The sequence below is a fragment of the Spermophilus citellus genome (assembly GCF_964194105.1).
Source record: "Spermophilus citellus genome assembly, chromosome: 6".
Taxonomy (NCBI): domain Eukaryota; kingdom Metazoa; phylum Chordata; class Mammalia; order Rodentia; family Sciuridae; genus Spermophilus; species Spermophilus citellus.
This window is the reverse complement of record NC_138187.1, coordinates 28,948,046-28,966,683: the sequence shown is the minus strand read 5'-3', so window position 1 is coordinate 28,966,683 and position 18,638 is coordinate 28,948,046. Positions and strand designations below refer to the sequence as shown.

At 54.4% G+C, this 18,638-nt stretch overlaps 1 protein-coding gene across 8 annotated transcripts in view; it reads right to left on the bottom strand.

Moving 5' to 3' along the window:
* Positions 1–2,610: 2,610 nt before the first annotated feature.
* The window catches only part of DTX2 (deltex E3 ubiquitin ligase 2), a 33,596-nt gene continuing 17,568 nt past the window's right edge, over positions 2,611–18,638 (bottom strand). For 5 of the 8 annotated variants that reach the window (XM_081297936.1, XM_081297938.1, XM_081297937.1 and 2 more), the window contains 7 exons: positions 15,352–15,500; positions 10,943–11,083; positions 7,888–7,961; positions 6,303–6,461; positions 5,165–5,326; positions 4,049–4,138; positions 2,611–3,241 (listed from right to left, as the gene is read on the bottom strand). In XM_081297936.1, the coding sequence (XP_081154062.1) occupies positions 3,014–3,241; positions 4,049–4,138; positions 5,165–5,326; positions 6,303–6,461; positions 7,888–7,961; positions 10,943–11,083; positions 15,352–15,500 (1,003 nt within the window). In that variant the 3' untranslated portion in view covers positions 2,611–3,013. The remainder of the gene's footprint in view (positions 3,242–4,048; positions 4,139–5,164; positions 5,327–6,302; positions 6,462–7,887; positions 7,962–10,942; positions 11,084–15,351; positions 15,501–18,638) is intronic. The other 3 variants (XM_081297935.1, XM_081297940.1, XM_081297941.1) reach the window with 3 other exon arrangements.

Sequence of the window (18,638 nt, the reverse complement as noted above, 5' to 3'; positions counted from 1 at the left end):
TTACAGGTGTGCGTCACCAAACCCGGCTTATGTGTATATTTTTAGATAGAACTCACATACTCTAAAATTCACAGCTCAGTAATTTTGTTTTTGCTTTTTGTACTGGAGACCAAACCCAGGGGCACTTCCACTGAGCTGAATCCCCTATCCTTTTTATTCTTTATTTTGAAACTAAATTGCTCAGGCTGGCCTTGAACATGTGATCCTCCTGCCTCAGCCTCCAAAGTTGCTAGGATGACAAGCTTGCGTCACCGTGTTTGGTTCGATGATTTTTAATCGTCACAGGGTTGTGCAGCTATCGCCACTAATTCCAAAGCGCCATCACCCCAAAAGCGTACATTATGCATTCAGCAGTCACTTCCTGTCGGGCTGCTGTCACCACCACTAATCTGCCTGCTGTCTCCATGAACGTGCCTGTGATGGGCATTCCACAGCAATGGGATCACACAGCATGTGGCTGCATCTGGCTCCCCTCAGCATCCCTGATGTCCATCGCACACAGATACATAAGTATCCATCAGTCTGTTAGGTGCCTGGGTGTTTCTACTTTGGGGCTATTACAAATACTGTTGCCAAGAACATTTGCAAACATGTTTTTGTGTGGCCAAGATCTAGTAATCCTAGCCTGGATAGATTCCTGGGGTGGAACTGCCCAGTCACATGGTCCCCCTTTTGAGGAACTGCCTGTTCCCTAAAGCAGCTGTTTTACATTCCCCCAGCACTGGGCGAGCACCGCTGCTACTTTGTCCTAAAGTGGTTTTGACCAGTGTCTCTTCCAGGAAGCCACTGGGGGCAGGCACCTTTCCACATGCTTGCCAGAGATTTTTTCCCTTTTGCTGTTCTGGGGGATGGAACCCGGGGGGATTCAGCAAGTGCCCCCAGTGCCTCAATGTAACACCATTGAGTTACATCCCCTGCCGCCCCCACCCTTGATGTTTTTTTAGTTGTTGATGAACCTTTATTTATTTATTTACATGTGGTGCTCACACATGCTAGGCAAGTGCCCTACCACTGAGCCACATCCCCAGCCTCTCAGCAGTTTTTTCTGTGGTGCTGGGGATTGAACCCAGGGGCTTGTGCATGTGAGGCAAGCACTCTCCCAACTGAGCTACATCCCCAGCCCCCCTCAGCCCATTTATAGTCAGGGTCTAACTGAATTGCCAAGGCTGGCCTCTAACTTGTGACCTTTCTGTTTCAACCACCCAAGCAGGTGGAGGTGTAAGCAGGTGACATTGTGCCTGGCTTTTTTTGTTGTTTTACAGTGTTTGGGATCCAACCTGGGGCCTTACACATGCTAAGCAAGTGCTGTCCATGTTTAAATTTGTTCTTAATATTTATTTTTAAATTTGTTCTAATTCCAGCTCAGGAAGGCTAGAGCATGAGACTGGGCTTCCATGTCCTGTGAGCCTCTGTAGCTGTCCGTGGCCACCCACAGCTCTCACATCTTGGCTTCTGTTCCTTTTTCAGGGCCCTGAGTACCTGGCTCAACTTGGTGGGGGAGGGGGGTACCAGGGATTTAACTCAGGGGCACTTGACCACTGAGCCACACCCCCAGCCCTATTTTGTATTTTACTTAGGGTTTCACTGAGTTGCTCAGGGCCTCACTTTTGCAGAGGCTGGCTTTCAACTTGTCTTGGCCTCCAGAGCTGCTGGGGTTACAAGGGTGGGCTATTGTGCCAGGCATTTTTTTTTTTTTTTTTTTTTTTTTTGCTTTTTGGTCATTTGAGGTGTTCTTTTAATATTCTGGATGAGACCCTTATTAGGTATGTGATTCATGAATGCTCTCCATCCTGATTCTGTGTCCTTCAATGAATGGTGAAGCACCAAGACGTGAAGGACCAGAGGGCCGAGTGTGGGGCTTGCCTGTGATTGTGGCAATGCAAGAGGCTGAGACAGAAGTATCATTAGTCTGAAGCCAACCTCAACAACTTGAGATCCTCAGCTATAAAAAGGGCTTAGATGTAGCTCAATGATTATTATCTCTAAATGTATTAATATATCCATCTTGGTATTGTTTTGTAAAGTAGAATTTTTGCTGTACCAGGGACTGAACTCATGTGTACATTACCACTGAGCTACACCCAGGGTCTCCCCAAGTTGCCCAGGCTGGGCTTGAACTTCAGATCCTCCTGCCTCAGCCTCCTGAGTAACTGGGATTACAAAGGGCTCACAAAGACAAAAGTGCCTCTAGTCCACCATAGTCATAATGTGGCTCTGCTTGTCCCTTAACTGGGGACAGATTTCCTTGACTGGGGACATCTGCTCCTTCCCCCACAGGGGTCAAGACTGAGAGGATGGCCTCAAGACTTTCTGGCTGGTGCTCCGCCTTGGCCTGTCACTGAAACTTTGACCCTCTGTGTCCTCATCTATAACCCAGAGACAGCAGCACCTGACCAGTGTTTTGTAAACCAGGACCACTGTGGATGAGCGGCTGTGCAGGGCAGGGTGCCACGGGCTCCCCAGCTCCTGCAGATCGCCCTTTACCAGATGGGAGCTGAACAAGCAATACACATGACGTCCTGAGGCAGTGGACATGTGCGGGGCCTGTGCATGGGGGGCAGACCCCCCTCACACACTTGCATCCGCTACAAACACTAAGAGCCTGTGGACTTTGGCTACAAGGCCTTTATTGCAAACAAAATCTGAGGTATAAGAAGCTGACTCAGAACCCACGCCTGTCCAGCCAAGGGAGGGGTGGTCTACACTCACCCCACGCCAAGCCTGGGCGCTGGGGCCCAGGGCTGTCCTCCAGAGTCCCAGGGCCCATCCCTGCACTGAGGTAGCTGCATCTTGGCCCCCACAAGGACAAGGCCCCAGGGCTGCCGACTCCCACAGAACTCCCCCACTAGGAGGGGGAAGGCAGGCACAAGCCTAGCCCCTCGCACCCTGGCACACGTGTGCCCCACAAAGGTTCTGGCCTCTCAACAAAGGCACGTTCCTGCCTGCCACCCAGGGGCAGCCCGGGCAGCCATGGGGCTGGGCAGCTGCCAGGTGGCCATGGGGGATTGGTGGGTCACTGCTGCTCCAGGCAGTCCTCGGTCACCCCCTGGGCGGCCAGCTCAGCCAGCACATTCTGCAGGTAGTTGGGGTCGGGGTAGCCATGGCCTGTCACGTTGCGGTCCATCTCTGTCTTGTGGTGGATCTCGTTCCACACCACGGTGTCAGTCTCGCCCGTGGTGCTGGACGTTCCAACTGTGAAGATCAGTCTCCTCTTCCAGGCCACCTTCAAGAGCTCCAAGACCTGCCAGAGGAGAAGGGAGGGCCCATGAGTGGCGCCCCTCAGGCCCTGCCCCTCCGCTCTCACCAGAGATGAGCTTACCCAGGCCCAGCCCTGGATCCCATCTATGGGGCCCCTAGAACTCCAACTGCTGATGGGATGGCCCCACAGGGTCTCCCGTGGGCCCTGGCCATAGCCCTGCCCTCCCCACCTCGGCAGCCACCACCACTCTGCAGCCACTCTAGCAACGACCCAGCTGCCACCTTGAGTCTGCCCTCCTTCCTCACTGCCCTCCCGCTCTCCCCATTCAGCCACGGAAGAGCCCAGCCTTGAGGTTGGGGTGCAGCTCAGGCCTAGCCTATGTGAGGTCCTAGCCCGACTCCCAGCAGCACAAAAATAAAGAAATAGAGTCCAGTACACACCTCCCAGCAGCCAGAGCACTTTCTCAAACTGGAGGACCCTCCTAAGGCATGCCTAGAAGGCAGCCAGGCCCAGTATCCCGCCGCCTCCCGCTGAGGGCTAGCTCCTGCCTGGGCCCAGCAGTTCTATCTGCCTGGAAGGCGCTTCCAGACTTTCTCATAGCTGCACAGTCCCTGTTCAGGTCTCAGTGCAGACAGAGGGACCAGCCATCTGACCCCATCCCACTCTGGGTGCAGGCTGTCCTGACTAAGCAAGCGCCCTAGCCTCTTCTTCCTGGATCCACAGCAATGCTTTGGAAAGGAGTGGCAAACAGAGTGGCCCACCCCTGCTGGCCCACTCCCTGGGGGTCCCAGTGGGCCCCATCTTCTGCCACATTAAGGTGATGGGGCGATAGGGGCAATGGGTCTTCACCTTGCGGCCCTGGGCGTTGTCTGGAAGGTAGCACTGGCGGGGAAACCCTCTGGCAGTGAACGGCTTTCCTGGATTGGGGTGCTCAGGGCCCTGAAAAAGGAACAGATGCCAAGATGTGAGAGCTGTGGGTGGCCATGGACAGCTGCAGAGGCTCACAGGACACAGAAGCCCAGGCTCATGCTCCAGCCTTCCTGGCCAGCTCAAGTGACCCAATGACTCTGGTCCCTCAAAGACCTAAAGTGAATGTGGCCTCCCCCCATGAACGCCCTCCCTTGAGCCTACGCCAATCTGTCTGGCACCACCACTGCCACTTCTACCCTGCAAGAGCCAGGACTGACCCTCTTCTGCTCTGGGGATGCTCTAAGCACTGGGTTTCCTCGGATCTTTCTTTGTGACCCTGGGGGCACCCCTCCACATCCTCCACACGCTCACTGGGTGGCACCTTGCTCCAAGAACTGGCTGGAGTAGTGTGGCAGGGGAGGGATGGTGACAGCCTCCTGCCCTCCACCACAGAGGCTGCACCGCCTACAACTCGGTCCCCTTCCTCGGAGGTGCTGACCTGATCACAAGATAGGAAACCTGGTCGGGGGAGGCACGGCTCCACCAAGGCTCCACACAGTGGACCTTATCTGGCTCCAGCTACTCCTGCCCTAGGTTGAGACCAGCCCTGGCCCAGGCTTTCCTCTAGGACCTGTGCTTGCATTCCTGAAATCCAGCCTTGGCCCTGCCACGTCCAGCCCAGGCTTAGTGGTCACTGAGTAGATCTCTTGGGAACAGGGCCCCACCCCACCCCACTCCCTGGTGCCTGCAGGGGCTCCGCAGCTCCTCAGCACCGCTCCTCCTGCTGTCTGCCTTGTCCTCTGTCCAGCCCAAGTCCAGCTGGAATGACCCCTCCTCCAGGAGGCCTTCTGTGCTCAGGGAAGGACAGAGGGCTACTGCTTTCCTCCACAGCCACAGTCCCCAGCACTGCTGCCTTTGTGTCCTGCCTCCCTGGCCCCAGCCTCAAGGAAGCAGGGAGTCTGGGGCTGGCAGCAGGGACCCTGGTACCCCATCCCCGGGGTGGGGCAGGAGAACAACACCTGGGTGTGACTGACCCCTCCTGAGGTGGCCCCTTACCTGGATGCCATGAGGAATGTTGTAAACTATGAGTATCGTCCCGCAGTCCTCGTGGCCAGGCAGTGACACCTGGAACCTGAAAACCTCCATCTTCCCCCGGGGCTGGGTCCCGGTCTTCTCCCCATAGATGGTTTTGCAGGAAGGACACTGTAGACTCCCATCCTAAGACAGGCAGACACAGCAGACTGAGCCAGCGGCCCAACCACATTGGACAGTCAGCCACTGCCTCGGTGGGAGGAGAGGTCACCAGGGAGAAGCTGGCATGGCTCACAGGGCGCCCAGGCAGCCTCTTCTCAGAGCACCTGAACTCCAGCAGCTCAGGGTCAAAAGGGAAGTTCTACACTACAACTCCTCACGCTGCTCTTATTCAAAGGGTAAGTTCAGGAGACTGGCATTGGGTAGGAAAATCAGGGTCAGGAGCAAGTCTCTAGTCCAGTCACCTTTGAAACCATACAGAAAATCCTGCAACTGATGATGAGCTGCATGCAGGACGCTACATGACGGACACTGCGGACAGGGCCCAGGCAGGACCAAATGGCCATCATGTGACTTAGTTTCCACTGTCCTCCCAACCCCTGCTCACCCTGGCTAAACCCCTCTACAGGAACAGCAGCCAGGGGTCAGCCATTGACAGCCTGAGTGGGACCCTTCCCCTGTAGAGTGGAACAGGACCCTGAATCAGGGGCCTGGCTCTGAACCACCCAGTAGGTGACCCTGGGCATGTTCCCCTCCCTGGGCCTTTTCTTCATAAGCACAGGTCTGACTGCAGAGGAACATGACAAAGATGTAAGGTGCCTGGAAGTGGGAGGGTAACATGAGTCTGCTGTAGGAGGAGCCCAGGATCTCTCCCTGAGCTGGCTGCAGGAGTTGGTTTCCTTCCTAAAGCACATGGCAGGCCTAGGAGAGCTGGCCAGGCCTTCAAAATGGTCTCCAGGCCGGCTCCAGGGCTTGACTAACTTTCCAGGAGCAATACCACGCTTGCTATCCAGGCCTAGCAGCCGACCCTCCTCCTGCTGCAACACGAGGACTACAGACATCTCAGAGCTGTTCTGCCCAGCTTCCTACTCAGGGTCAGCATGCCGGGACTAAGGCTGCGGGAGCAGGTCACCTCTACCCGCCCCTGGGCCACCATGGACACCTTGTTCCCGTTGCAGTACATGGCCAGCAGACACAGCAGGTGGAAGGTATGGCTGCACTTGGTGAGGCGGCCCACGGCCACAGGCCCTAGGGTCTTGCTGTCAGTCACGTCGCCATAGCCAGACACCACGCACAGCTTCTCCATGCAGATGATGCAGTCCTGCAGGGAGCAGACAGGGCGAGCTCGCCAACAGCTGGCCAGGCCACAAGGGGCCAGGCTGGGAGGGAAAGGCGGAAACACCACAGCTGGGGTCAATCAATGTGACATGTGCCCACAAAGGGCTGACCAGAACCTGGCCCAGAAGGACAATGAGAACAGCCAGACAGGAGGACAGGAGAAGGGGAAGCTGGGAGCTGACCTTTTTAAAAAGGACACAGAAACTGTGAGATGGACAAGCAGGGATGTTCCAAAACATGGAATAAGACGCGCAGCTTCAGGGGACACCAGGCCAGCACAAGTAGGAGATGAGACCAGGGCAGGGTCAGAGCCAGATCTTGACCACTGTGCTCAGGAGTGGAGGTACCCTGTGAGCCAGGGCCTGCTGAAGAGTTTTGGTTTGCTTTTTTTGGTACCAAGGATTGAATCCGGGGGTGCTTAACCACTGAGCCGTGTGTATGTGTGTGTGTGTGTGTATGTTTAAGCTGTAGATGGACATATCTTTAATTATTTTATTTGGTGCTGAAAATTGAACCCAGTGCCTAACACATGCTAGGCAAGCACTCCACCACTGATCCACAACCCTGATCCCCCCCCCCTTTTTTATGTTTTCTAATTGTAATCGGACACAATGACTTTATTTATTTATTTTTTTTCTTCTTCTTCTTTTTTTTTAATGTGGTTCTGAGGATCGAACCCAGGGCCTCTCACATGCTAGGCAAGTGCTCTACCACTGAGCCACAACCCCAGCACTGGCCCTCTTTATTTATATTTTTTATTTAGAGACAGGGTCTCGCTGAGTTGCTTAGGGCCTTGCTAAGTTGCTGAGGCTGGCTTTGAACTCTTGATCCTCCTGCCTCAGCTTCCCGAGCTGCTGGGATTGCAGGAGTGAGCCACAGTGCTCAGCCTAGCATGCTTGACCTTTAACCCCACTACAGTACCTCCAAGAGGAAAGTAGTGCCAGAGCCCCCAAGGAGTAGCTCAGCAGAGTGGGGTTTTGTTTCCATGTTTTGGAACATCCCTCACCAGCACTCCCAGTCAGAAAAGCAAGTGTCACCTGGATAAGGCCACCTCACTCCTGCACCAGTGCCAGCCTGAGGGGAGTGAGGCCAATGTGTCCAAGCCTTGTCTCGAGCCCCCTGGCCCCGGGGATGGCCTGCATTACCCAGGTCTGTGTTGAGAGCAGGGCTCAGGCAAACATTTCTGTGAGGTGGGAATGACGCAGGCCCCTGGATCCCTGGCTGCCTTGTCCCAATCATGCCCACCTCCCTTGGGAGGCGTGGGGTTGGCACTAGACCTGGAGCCTGACGCACACTCCAGAGACTCTGGGGAGGTCCCCCATGGGCTGAGTGTGGCCAGGGACCCTTCAGCAGAAGTCCATTCTTGTCTGCAAACTGAACAGCAGTGGTGTGGCTCGCAGGACACGTACCTCGTCTGGGGGTGTCTTCAACTCCTCAGTATAGCTTCTGATCACTTGCTCGGGCTCTGGCTTTGGAGACCCTTCTGCAAGAGACGAGAAGGTGAGCGCTGTCCCAGGCACCCAAGCAGAGGAGAGCAATGTGGGGAGGAAGGCAGACAGGCAAAGCCCAGGCTGCCAGGAAGAAATGTTAGGGGCCAAGATGGAAGGTTAGCAGGCAAGCCAGGACAGCCTGAGCAGGCACAGGGCGGCCTGCAGCCACGCCCAGACCACCCTCAAGGCCCAACCTGGCCTGGGGCGTGGCCTGGAGGAGGCAGAGGAGCAGAAACAGAGCAGTACCTCGCAACTCCCCAAGTTGCATCCCAGGCAATCAGACCCAGGCCCCTCTGAGAATGCCAAAAATGTCCAACGAACCACCCCAGAGAACCTTCGGCAGTGTTATTTACTCCGCTTCTACCACTCTTGTGTGAAAATGCGCCAGGTCAGCCCATGTGGTATCTTATAGGTCTGCACACTGCAAATGACAGGTGCACTGACGCTGTTACAGTGCACCACCTGCCTCAGAACTGGGGGGGTCTCAGTCACATGCCTACTCAGCTCCAAGCTAAGTGACTCTGGAAAGCAGCTGGAACACAGGGAGACATATGCTGGCTGCTGGCAGCTGAGGTTGTACACATGCAATGCAGAGTTGGGAGACTCCATGCCCCTCAGCATGCAGCCCTGCAAGGGGGACATGAGGCCCTGCAGTGGCAGCATCAGCACAGCAGCTCCCCGAGGCAATAGGGACAATCAGAGGGCGGCCAAGCCTTCAGCAGGAGCCTAAGACATGGGGAGGCAGCACAGTCCTGCCAAAGACCTGTCGGGGCTCCCCATTCTGCCTCAAGGTCACACTAGGGTTCCTGGTCCCTGAGTCCAGGGTCTCCTGGTTTGAACCTAAGTGCGTGGCACTCAGCCTGTGGCCTCAAACACTTAGAAATATGAGGGCTCATGACTATTTGGGAAGGTGACTTGGAGGAGCAGAGGCCAGAATCGGGGACTTGATTCTGACTCTCTGGCTATGACCACATCCCACCACCTCAGAGGTGCAGTTTCCTCAGCTAGAAATGGGGAAGTCCCACACCTAGTAAGTTAAAGCAGCAGGGGGCTGCCACCAGCAAAGGAGTCCCAGACACACGGTTACACACCCACATAGCCCCCATCCCCACCCCATGCACACCCACACCCACACCCACAGGCTTCCACATGCACCCTATGCATAACCATGTACCCATATACCCATGTCTCATACACACGCATGTACCATATACCTACATATCTTACACACTCGTATGCCCACATGCAATCACATGCATCCACACACATCCCCCCCACACCTATATGTACCCCATATATACCCACATGCATCCTTATGTATCCTATACATGCCCTATATACACAAGTGTCCTACACACACCACACACCCCATGCACACAACTTAGCAGCCTATCCACACACCTCCCCTACAACCTCCTTCGATACCCTTCCCAAGACTTCCAGAGCCCATTTGATGGCTCTGGTGAGAGCCCGGCCACAGGCACAGGGAGGCCATCCTGGAAGTTAGGACGTCCACTGACTGAGGGGAGTCTTCTGTCTTGAAAAGCCCAGTGGCCTCAGGAGGCTCCAGGAGAGCCAGGGACCCCTCTGCCAGGACCAGCACCTGGCCCAGCTCACCAGGCAGCCTTTCAGAACCAAAGGGAGCTCCCATTAGCCACAGTTCTCAACCAGGGCCGACCAGGAGCCCGTCAATCCCGGGGAAGGCACATCTGGACTCAGAACACCACAGGATCTACTGAGAGCCTGTGCTCTTTCCAGGCAACTGGTTGCCCTGGAGGTCACCAGTCACCCTGCCCTGTTTCACCTCCACCAAGGCAGAGCAAAAGCAGCACGCACAGAGTCCAGGACTGGGGCTCAGGACCTCAAAACCAGCTCTTTTCCTGGGCACACCTCCACATCTCACGACTGCCACTGTTGGCATGTGACAAGCACTTCACATGTCCTTCCTGTTCCCAACCCACCTAGCAGGAGGTGCCACCCCATGAATGGAGAAACTTGCATGAGCTCAGGAGGCTAATGCAGGCAAGAGCCGAGACTAAAGGTAGGCTGACAGGGCTGCAGCCCAGGCCCCTGTCCAGCATGGCACCATCAAGAACGCCATCTGCGATTCCACTGTCCAGCTTAGAACAGCGCAGAACTGCCACAAGCTCCTCCACGCAAACTTTGTTAAAATTCCCAGCACCTTCTGTAGCTGTGAAACCCATTCTGCCCAGGCCACATGATGGACAGGGCAGCGGTCACCAGGGGAACCCACATGGGCAGCAAACCCGACAGATATTTTGAGGGCCTTTTTAAAATTTTTTTGGTACTGGGGATTGGAACCAGGGTCACTCGACCATTGAGCACATCCCCCAGCCCTACTTTGTATTTTATTTAGGGGCGGGGTCTCACTGAGTTGCTTAGCACCTTGCTGTTGCTGAGGCTGGCTTTGAACTCGCAATTGTCCTATCTCATCAGCCACCCCTGCCGCTGGGATTATAGGCCCGTGTCACTGCACCGGACTTGAGGGCCTTTCTTTTTTTTTTTTTTTTTTTTAATATTTATTATTTTTTAGTTCTCAGTGGACACAACATCTTTGTTGGTATATGGTGCTGAGGATCGAACCCGGGCCGCATGCATGCCAGGCGAGCGCGCTACCGCTTGAGCCACATCCCCAGCCCTTGAGGGCCTTTCTTGATACATACACTGGCCCCATGGAAAAACAGTCATCCCAGAATCCCAAGCTACGCCTCATCCACACCTTGAGGTTTGCAAAGTTACAGGTCCTCGTGAACAAGCCCCTCTCACTTCAACTGTGCTGGGAACGTCAGATTCCCAGGAGCCACCTCTGTTGCCAGGCGAGGGCAGGGAGAAGGGCCACAGGAAGGGAGAAGGGCCATGGAGGTTAAAGAAGAAATCGACACAGAGAGCCAGAGGCAGCAAGACTCGGAGGAGGCTTAGCAGAGGCCAGAGAGCATTTGTGAATAGGAACTACCTTTCACGGACACTTTCCTCAGTCTCTTAACTGAGCTGTGGCTTTTAGAGGCCAAACAGGAGGCGGGAGGGCTGGCGGGCTGGGGTGCGCGGCTAACACACACAGGGAGTCCAATGGCTGACATCAGCACACTTGTCATGCCTGCACGGGTGCGAGATCAGACATGCAGAGAGGGGGAGAAATGTTAGGAGGCTTTCAGCAGGTGACCTTCACAAACCCTGCTAAGTCGGAGGTGGCAGCACCACAAATGGCCATCAGGACCTGCAGGATCTCTGGAGAGCCTGGCCTCTAGAAGGAGCTCCCTGTGCTGCAGGAACAAGTTCCAGACCAGGAACCAGGGAGAGCTGGTGAAATGGCCCGGCTCACCAGAGCCCTGGCCCAAAAGTCCCCAGGTGTCTGCCAAGCAACTTCACAGCCTGTACCCAGAGCGTGCAGGGAGCGGGAGGCCACTTGCTCTAGAAGAGCAGAGGGGAGATCACCACCCAAGAAGCCTCCTCGGCAGTTCTGGGCAGTGCCAGGTGCAGGAGGGGCAGGTGCTGCGGCAATGTGGCGGGGTGCAGCCAGGCTGCAGAAACTGCCTCCTGAGCAGGGCTGGTGACAAGGGCTGGCTTCGCATGGGGCCTCTGGGCCTGGCCACACCCTCCTGCCTTCAGTCATCCTGTCTTCCTTCTGTGGGCTGCTTCTGCTTTCTCTGCCCCACCTGGCAAACCTAGTGACATGGTCTGGAGACATGGCTGAGGCAGGACACCACCCCTCTGGACTGCTTCCACACTGAGGCGACCCCCCAGCTCCTAGCAGTGGGTTCCTTCCCGGGTGCCACTGCGAGGAGCTGCAGCAGGTAGCAGGGAGGAGATGCAAGTGCCTCTCTGCCCAGCTGGACCCTCCCCCACGCTGTCCCCTTCCTACTCTCTGATGACTCAACACTGCATGGGACACACTGATCTGCTAGAGGTCCTCATTCCCGCCACACCCTCGCCTACCCCTCTGTCCACTCCCTGTCACTGATTAGTCTGGCTCAAAAGCACCTTCTCCCCAGAGGAAAGAAGCTCTGGGCTTCTCAGCCACACTAGAGAGTGGTTTTCCCCGTCCTTGGAACCTGGCTCAGGCACTGGGCATAGCAGGGTACCAGGGGCACCTCCTTCCTGGACCCCATTCCTCTCCAGGACAGGTTGGGACAGATAGTGATGCCCCCCACCAGGTGATTCAGAGGTGCGAGGAGTAGCCAGGGCAGCCACTGTGGCCTCATGACAAGATCAAAACTCCCTACCTGGCAAATGTGCCCAGTCAGGGACAGAGGCAAAGGCTAGCCACCTGCTGGACAGCACAGCCAAATGAGGGAAGGGTCACCGTAGTAGCCATTCAGCAGGAAGCACCTGCACCACAGAAGACCCAGGCTCACACTGGGGCCAGATGCCTGCGCTGACCCAGTTCCTGCTGTCACTGCAATGCCACCACAAGCTGAGATTGTTCCTGGGCCCAAATGTATTACCCGGGGAACAGAATGTCAGGTAGACAGAATGACGAACAGGTACAGGTGTCAGAAAGAGGTTGGGAGCAGGGACAGGTGGTTTCCCTTAGAGAAACATCTCTGGATGGACAGCGTCCTCTGACTGAACATGTCCCTCTTCACTCAGATCTCTGAAGTGCCACCTCTGCAGGCCTTAGGCTTTCCCTGACCCTTTATGGGGAGGGACCATGTCCTCCTCCAACTCTCTACACCTGTGCCTGCTTTGCTTTCCTTCTCACCTCTTCACCATCTGGAATCACTCGCTCCAGCTGACCACTTCCCCTAAGCACGCACACCACGGGGTGAGCAGCTCTGCTGACGACCATTGCTAGCACCCAGGGCACAGTCCTAGGAGGCACACCACGTGTCAGCTAAGGAATGAAGGCATCCCAGGGCCACCACTGGCAGCCCGCAGGAAGCCAGCATCGCAACACTCCTTCCCTGTCACCACAGGACCTAGCCCCACACACTCCAGTCACCAACAAGGAAGAAAGGCTCGACACCACACCTGGAGAGAAGGCAGCCCCTGCCCTGTGGCTCTGCCTTCTAGAGAAAGGTCTGAAAACCACCCCAAACCCACAGACTCAACTCATCACAGCAGCAGCAAGCAGCGGGCAGGACTGGGGGCCGCCCAGGCAGGGGCTTCTGCATCTTCCTCAGCAGCAGGACTCGGCACAGCCCCCTCAGTGGAGAGGCCCTTGAGCCTGAGCTCCCATTTCTACTCTCCACAACTGCACACACTGCCTTCCCAACACCAGAGGTCAGCCTTTCACCTAGTGGCCAGGGCTCACCTCCCTGCAGCCAAGCATGGCACATTCAGGAATCCAGCCCTTGATTCTTGGAGGCTGGTTGGGGTCCTTTCATTCCCTGGTGGCCCAGAAAATGGTCCCACCAAAAGGTATCAACCACTGAGAGGTGGCAATCTGGCAACAGGCTCCAGTATCTCCTTATTTCCTACCTGGAACCAACTTCCTGAACTGTGGGGGTCTGTTTCCCTACCAGTCTAGAATGTGTGAGGCCCTGAGTTCCATGCCCAGAACCACAAAAAAATAAAAACGAGCCGAGTGTCGTGGTGCACACCTATAATCCCAACAACTCAGGAGGCTGAGGGCAAGAGGACCACTAGTTTGAGGCCAGCCTCAGCAACCTAACAAAATCCTATCTCAAAAAAAAAAAGGTATAGAAGGGGTTGGCTGGTGCTATTCAGGCAAACCTAAAGGCCACAAAGAAAGGTGTTTAACATCTATATTACAGTCTCAGTGGCCACCCTGGCAGAACTTGCTACGGCTGCTGAAGACCCCAAGTTCAGAGCTGGGCCTGTGGGGGTCAGGTCTTTTCCATCGCGGACATCCCCGCACACAGCAGCACTCAGCGTTGGTGTGTGACTCACCTATGGCACCCATGCTGAGTGGCCCAAGGTGGGCAGGAACGTCCTGGTCAGCATGTCTGCTCACTCTTTCCTCTCGGCCGGGAAGAGGCTCACGGCTGAGCAGCGGAAGTAGGGCTGAGAGGCTGCCAGGCTTCCCTGCCGTTACAGTCCCCTGCCCTCCACGTCCATCTTCTGCCACTTCTCTAGTGTCCCTTTCCAGGTGCCTCCTGTGTCTCCCAAGCCACTCCCCTGATGCCACCCACAGTCCCCCTTTCTACACCACAGTCACCTCCCTGTCCAGCACCTCCTCCACCAGGCTCAGGAGCACCTGGTACCACAGGGAAGAACCCAGGTTCTGAGCCCAGGGCTGCGTCAGGGATTTGAACTCCCCGAGCCTCGGCCTCCTCACCGACGCCTTGGGTTATTTAGGGATCAAACACAGGAACACGCACCAGAGCCCCAGTCACTCCTCTGAGTCACTGTCCCAATGACAACACCACACAGCCGCCCTGCACCAGGCCTGGCAAGTCTACCCACATTGCAGGCTACCAGGACTCAATAAACCCAACTGTCACCCGATCCCCTGCCAGTTGCAAATGATGGGGTTCACTGCCACACCTGCACTTTTACACACCTCACAGTTCCCTCAAGTTACGAGTGCCCTCAGAGGCGCCTCAAGACCTGGAAGAAGACTTTTATTATTTTTGTGGTGCTGGGGAGAAGTTGCTGAAGCTAGCTTTGGATTTGTGATCCTCCTGCCTCAGCCTCCCAAGTAGTTGGGATTACAGGCAGGTGCCACCAGGCCTGACTGTAAAAGGACTTTATATAAGTAAGCATCAAGACATACAGGGCTGGGGGTATAGCTCAGCTGGTAGAGTGCGTGTCTGGCATACACAAGGCCCTGTGTCCAATTCCCAGCACCACCAAAAAAAAAAAAAAAAAAGAAAAAAGATATATAGACAACAAATGATCCACATGGAACCAGGAGACAACATGTAGCTACAACCAGGTGGCTTATGAGCCCCGGAGAGCCCCTGCCTTGAGCACTTCAGGGCAGAAAGGTGGCTCTAGGGCTGGGGATGTGGCTCAAGCGGTAGCGCGCTCGCCTCACATGCGTGCGGCCCGGGTTCGATCCTCAGCACCACATACCAACAAAGATGTTGTGTCCGCCGAGAACTAAAAATAAATATTAAAAATTCTCTCTCTCTCTCTCTCTCTCCTCTCTCACTCTCTCTTAAAAAAAAAAAAAAAAAAAAAAAAAAAAAAAAAAAAGGTGGCTCTAACTCTCATTCAATTCAAAAATTAAAAAGGATGAGAAAGGTCCACACCAATGCACCACATCAGGTCCCACCGCCCCAGAACGCTCAGGGGCGGGCACCCAAGCTCATGCCCTGGGGTACACCAATCGGAAAGAGGCAGCAATCCCCCAAGGAGCCCTTTTAGATACACCTGAGGGCCCAGAAGGTGACAAGCCCCCCCCACCTCATCCTTCCCACCAAGCCCTGCGGGGCACAGCCTGTTCAGGGCACCTACCTGCCAGTGCTTGCTGGACCCTGCTGGGCTTTGGCATCTGCAATGGCACAGTGGCGGGGATGCTCCCAGGGCTGCTGGAGGGACCGCTGGGAAGGGAGGCACTTGGGGAGGAGAGAAGAGAGCAAAGCTGAGTACAGGGCACTGCCTCCCTGGAAAAGAGAGGAGGGAACCGCACTGAGTCGAGGCACCTTCCTGCTTCCCCAGCTGCCTCTGAGGGAAGGAGCCCCTGGGTTCTCTTTTGAACAGTTCAAAGACCATAAAGATGACCCTAAAAGAGGAGCTCGCAACATTCTGAGCTCACTAGCTTCATTACAGTGAAGATCTCAGGAGCCTGGCGGAGATCACGGTGGAGACCACGTTAGTTAGTGATCGAGGACATCACCACCAGTAACAAGGCAAATCAGTATCTTGCAGGCCACAATAAGATGCTCCCAAAGGGACTTATCATCGTTATTGTGGGATTCCTGCTAAAAAATGCATGTCTTAGTCCAATGGTGGAAAAAGATCAGACAAACCCAAATCAAGAAATGTTTGATCAAGCACCTTGTTAAAGTGGTGAGCTTTGGGGCTGGGGATGTGGCTCAAGCGGTAGTGTGCTTGCCTGGCATGCGTGCGGCCTGGGTTCGATCCTCAGCACCACATACAAACAAAGATGTTGTGTCCGCCAAAAACTAAAAATAAATATTAAAAATTCTCTCTCTCTCCTTCTCTCTCTCTCTCTCTTTAAAAAAAAAATCCTCTCTCTCTCTCTCTCCTCTCTAAAAAAAAAAAAAAATGTGGCTTATATACACAATGGAATATTACTCAGCAATGTAAGAGAATAAAATCATTTAAAAAAAATAAAATAAAAATAAAGTGGTGAGCTTTGAAAGACTGACTGGGATTGGTTCCACCTGGAGAGAGGAGAATGGCAATGGCTGGTAAAGCAGGGTCCTGGGACAGAAAGAGGGCAGGAGCAGAAAATGGTGAGTCCAACAGGGTTACCTCCTGATTCTGAGGACAACATGGTTGAGAGATGTTCAAATGAGACGCACGGAGTCGGGGTGCAGCTCAGGGGTGTAGCACTCGCCTGGCCGTGGAGGCCCTGGGTTCCATCCCAACACCACCCACAAAACACCACTGCTGCCCAGAGAGCCTGATCAAGCAGTTCAAGGGTGTGATCAAGCAGTTCAAGGGTGGGACACCCACCCCCAGAATACAGACAGGACATCTGTGGTAGTAAACACTGAACCCAGAACCTTGTGTGTGCTAGGCAAGTACCTACCACTGACTTATATCTGCAGTGTTTAATTTTTTTTTGAGATAGGATCTTCCTAATTTGCCCAGACTGACCTCAAACATGCCATCCTCATGCCTCAGCCTTCTGAGTAGCTAGGATGACAGGCTTGCCCCACTGTGCCCATGAGATGGCATCTGGTGAGAGAGCTATGGAAACTATACTATTTTTGTAACTTTTCTATAAATCTAAAATTCATACCAAAAAGGTTTTTGGGATTTGCTTTTTTTTTTGGGGGGGGGGAGACCAGGGATTGAACTCCAGGGCACTCAACCACTGTGCCACATCCCCAGCTCTCACTGAGTAGCTTAGCGCCTGAACTCACAATCCTCCTGCCTCAGCCTCCCCAGCCGCTGGGATTACAGGTATGCACTTTTTTTTTTTGTTTTGTTTTAATTTAAGGGATCTTGGGGCTGGGGATGTGGCTCAAGCGGTAGCGCGCTCGCCCGGCATGCGTGCGGCCCGGATTCGATTCTCAGCACCACATACAAAGATGTTGTGTCCACCAATAACTAAAAAATAAATATTAAAATTCTCTCTCTTTAAAAAAAAAAAATTAAGGGATCTTAGGCTGGGGTTATAACTCAGGGGCATAGCAAATGCCTAGAGCATGCAAGGCCCTGGGTTCTATTCCTAGCACTGCAAAAAAATAATTTTTTAAAATGAAGATTCTGCTTCCCAGAGTGACTATGTTCAAACTCATTCATTTGGTTGTAAATCCTCAACTGTTTAAAATGGTAACAATACACACCATTAGTTTGAGGCCAGCTCTCCACTGAGAACAACTGGGGAAGGAACTCTTGCCAGCTCCTCCTCCCTCCAGCCTGGGACGTCCCATCCATCCCTGCCTGTTAGAGGTGATGAAATATCAAGATTACAAAACCCTCCCACCACATGGTCCCCACATGGGAGCTCCCCAGGACAGCCTGGGTTCTGTAGGTTGGGCAGGCCAGGGCTCCTGCATTCACCTGAGCTAAGATGGAGGTTGTGTATTTCTTGTTGTCTTCCCCACAAGATGCCCTGCATGGCTGGGCTACACAAAGCCCAGCCTCCTGCCTCCCTCACTACTCTAAGCCCAAAGGCAGGAGTAGAAAATGGACCAGGGTGTTCTGATCATGCAAAAAGGACTGGGAGCTGGCCACCTGGGCTGAGGTCTTATAAGCAAGCCAAGCTCCTTCCTGAGATGCTTCAACTGTCTTCTCTCTTAGAGGAAGGTGATCACCTAATGACTCTGAGGCTCCTAAGTGAAGGCGCTGAGACTCCTGCTCATTTCCCAGGCCAGTTCTCCAGGGAGCAAAGAGCTGCGGCCTCAGCTAAGAGGCCAGAAAAACCCAAGCTTGACTCTGCAACTTCAAATGAGTCAGAACACAGTGGGCTAGAGGGGCCAAGCTCAAATATCCTCCAGAAATGGCTGCTCCCCTTATGGAATGATCCCAGGAAGTGGAGCCCTCCCTCCCAGGGAAAGGTGCACATCTGGGCAGAAAGTCTGCTTTTTTTGGTTCTATCACCAAGGCCTAGAGCAGAGACCCTACAGTGAGGCTTCCAGCGACTTGAGACCAGGAAGCCAGGTTCTGTAGAAAATTCTCCAATTGTCTTTATCTAGCCCCTCCTCCACACAAGTTCCTGCTGTGTTCAGGAAGTCGCAGGAGGAGGACAGACTGGAGCACAGGAGGAGGACAGACTAGAATGCATTCACCTGTCCACCATCCTGAGATGGCTCAGGGGCAGAATGAGAAGGCTGAAGGGAAGGACATCCAAAGCTTCTTCCACCCCCACCCCACCTTCAATTGGCAGCCAACCTGGAACACAGAAGGCACCTGTCACACAAAGAGCCCAGAATGTGAGGCCTGAAACACTACTCTCAGCACCTCCAACTGTGTGAGCTGTGCGCCCTGGGCATGCAAGACCCCCCTGAGCTCCAGTTTCCCTGCAGCTAATTCCAAGCCCTCCACAATCTAAGCCCTACACAAACACCAGGCTCCCCAGGTCTCCATGGAGCAGAGGGAACAAA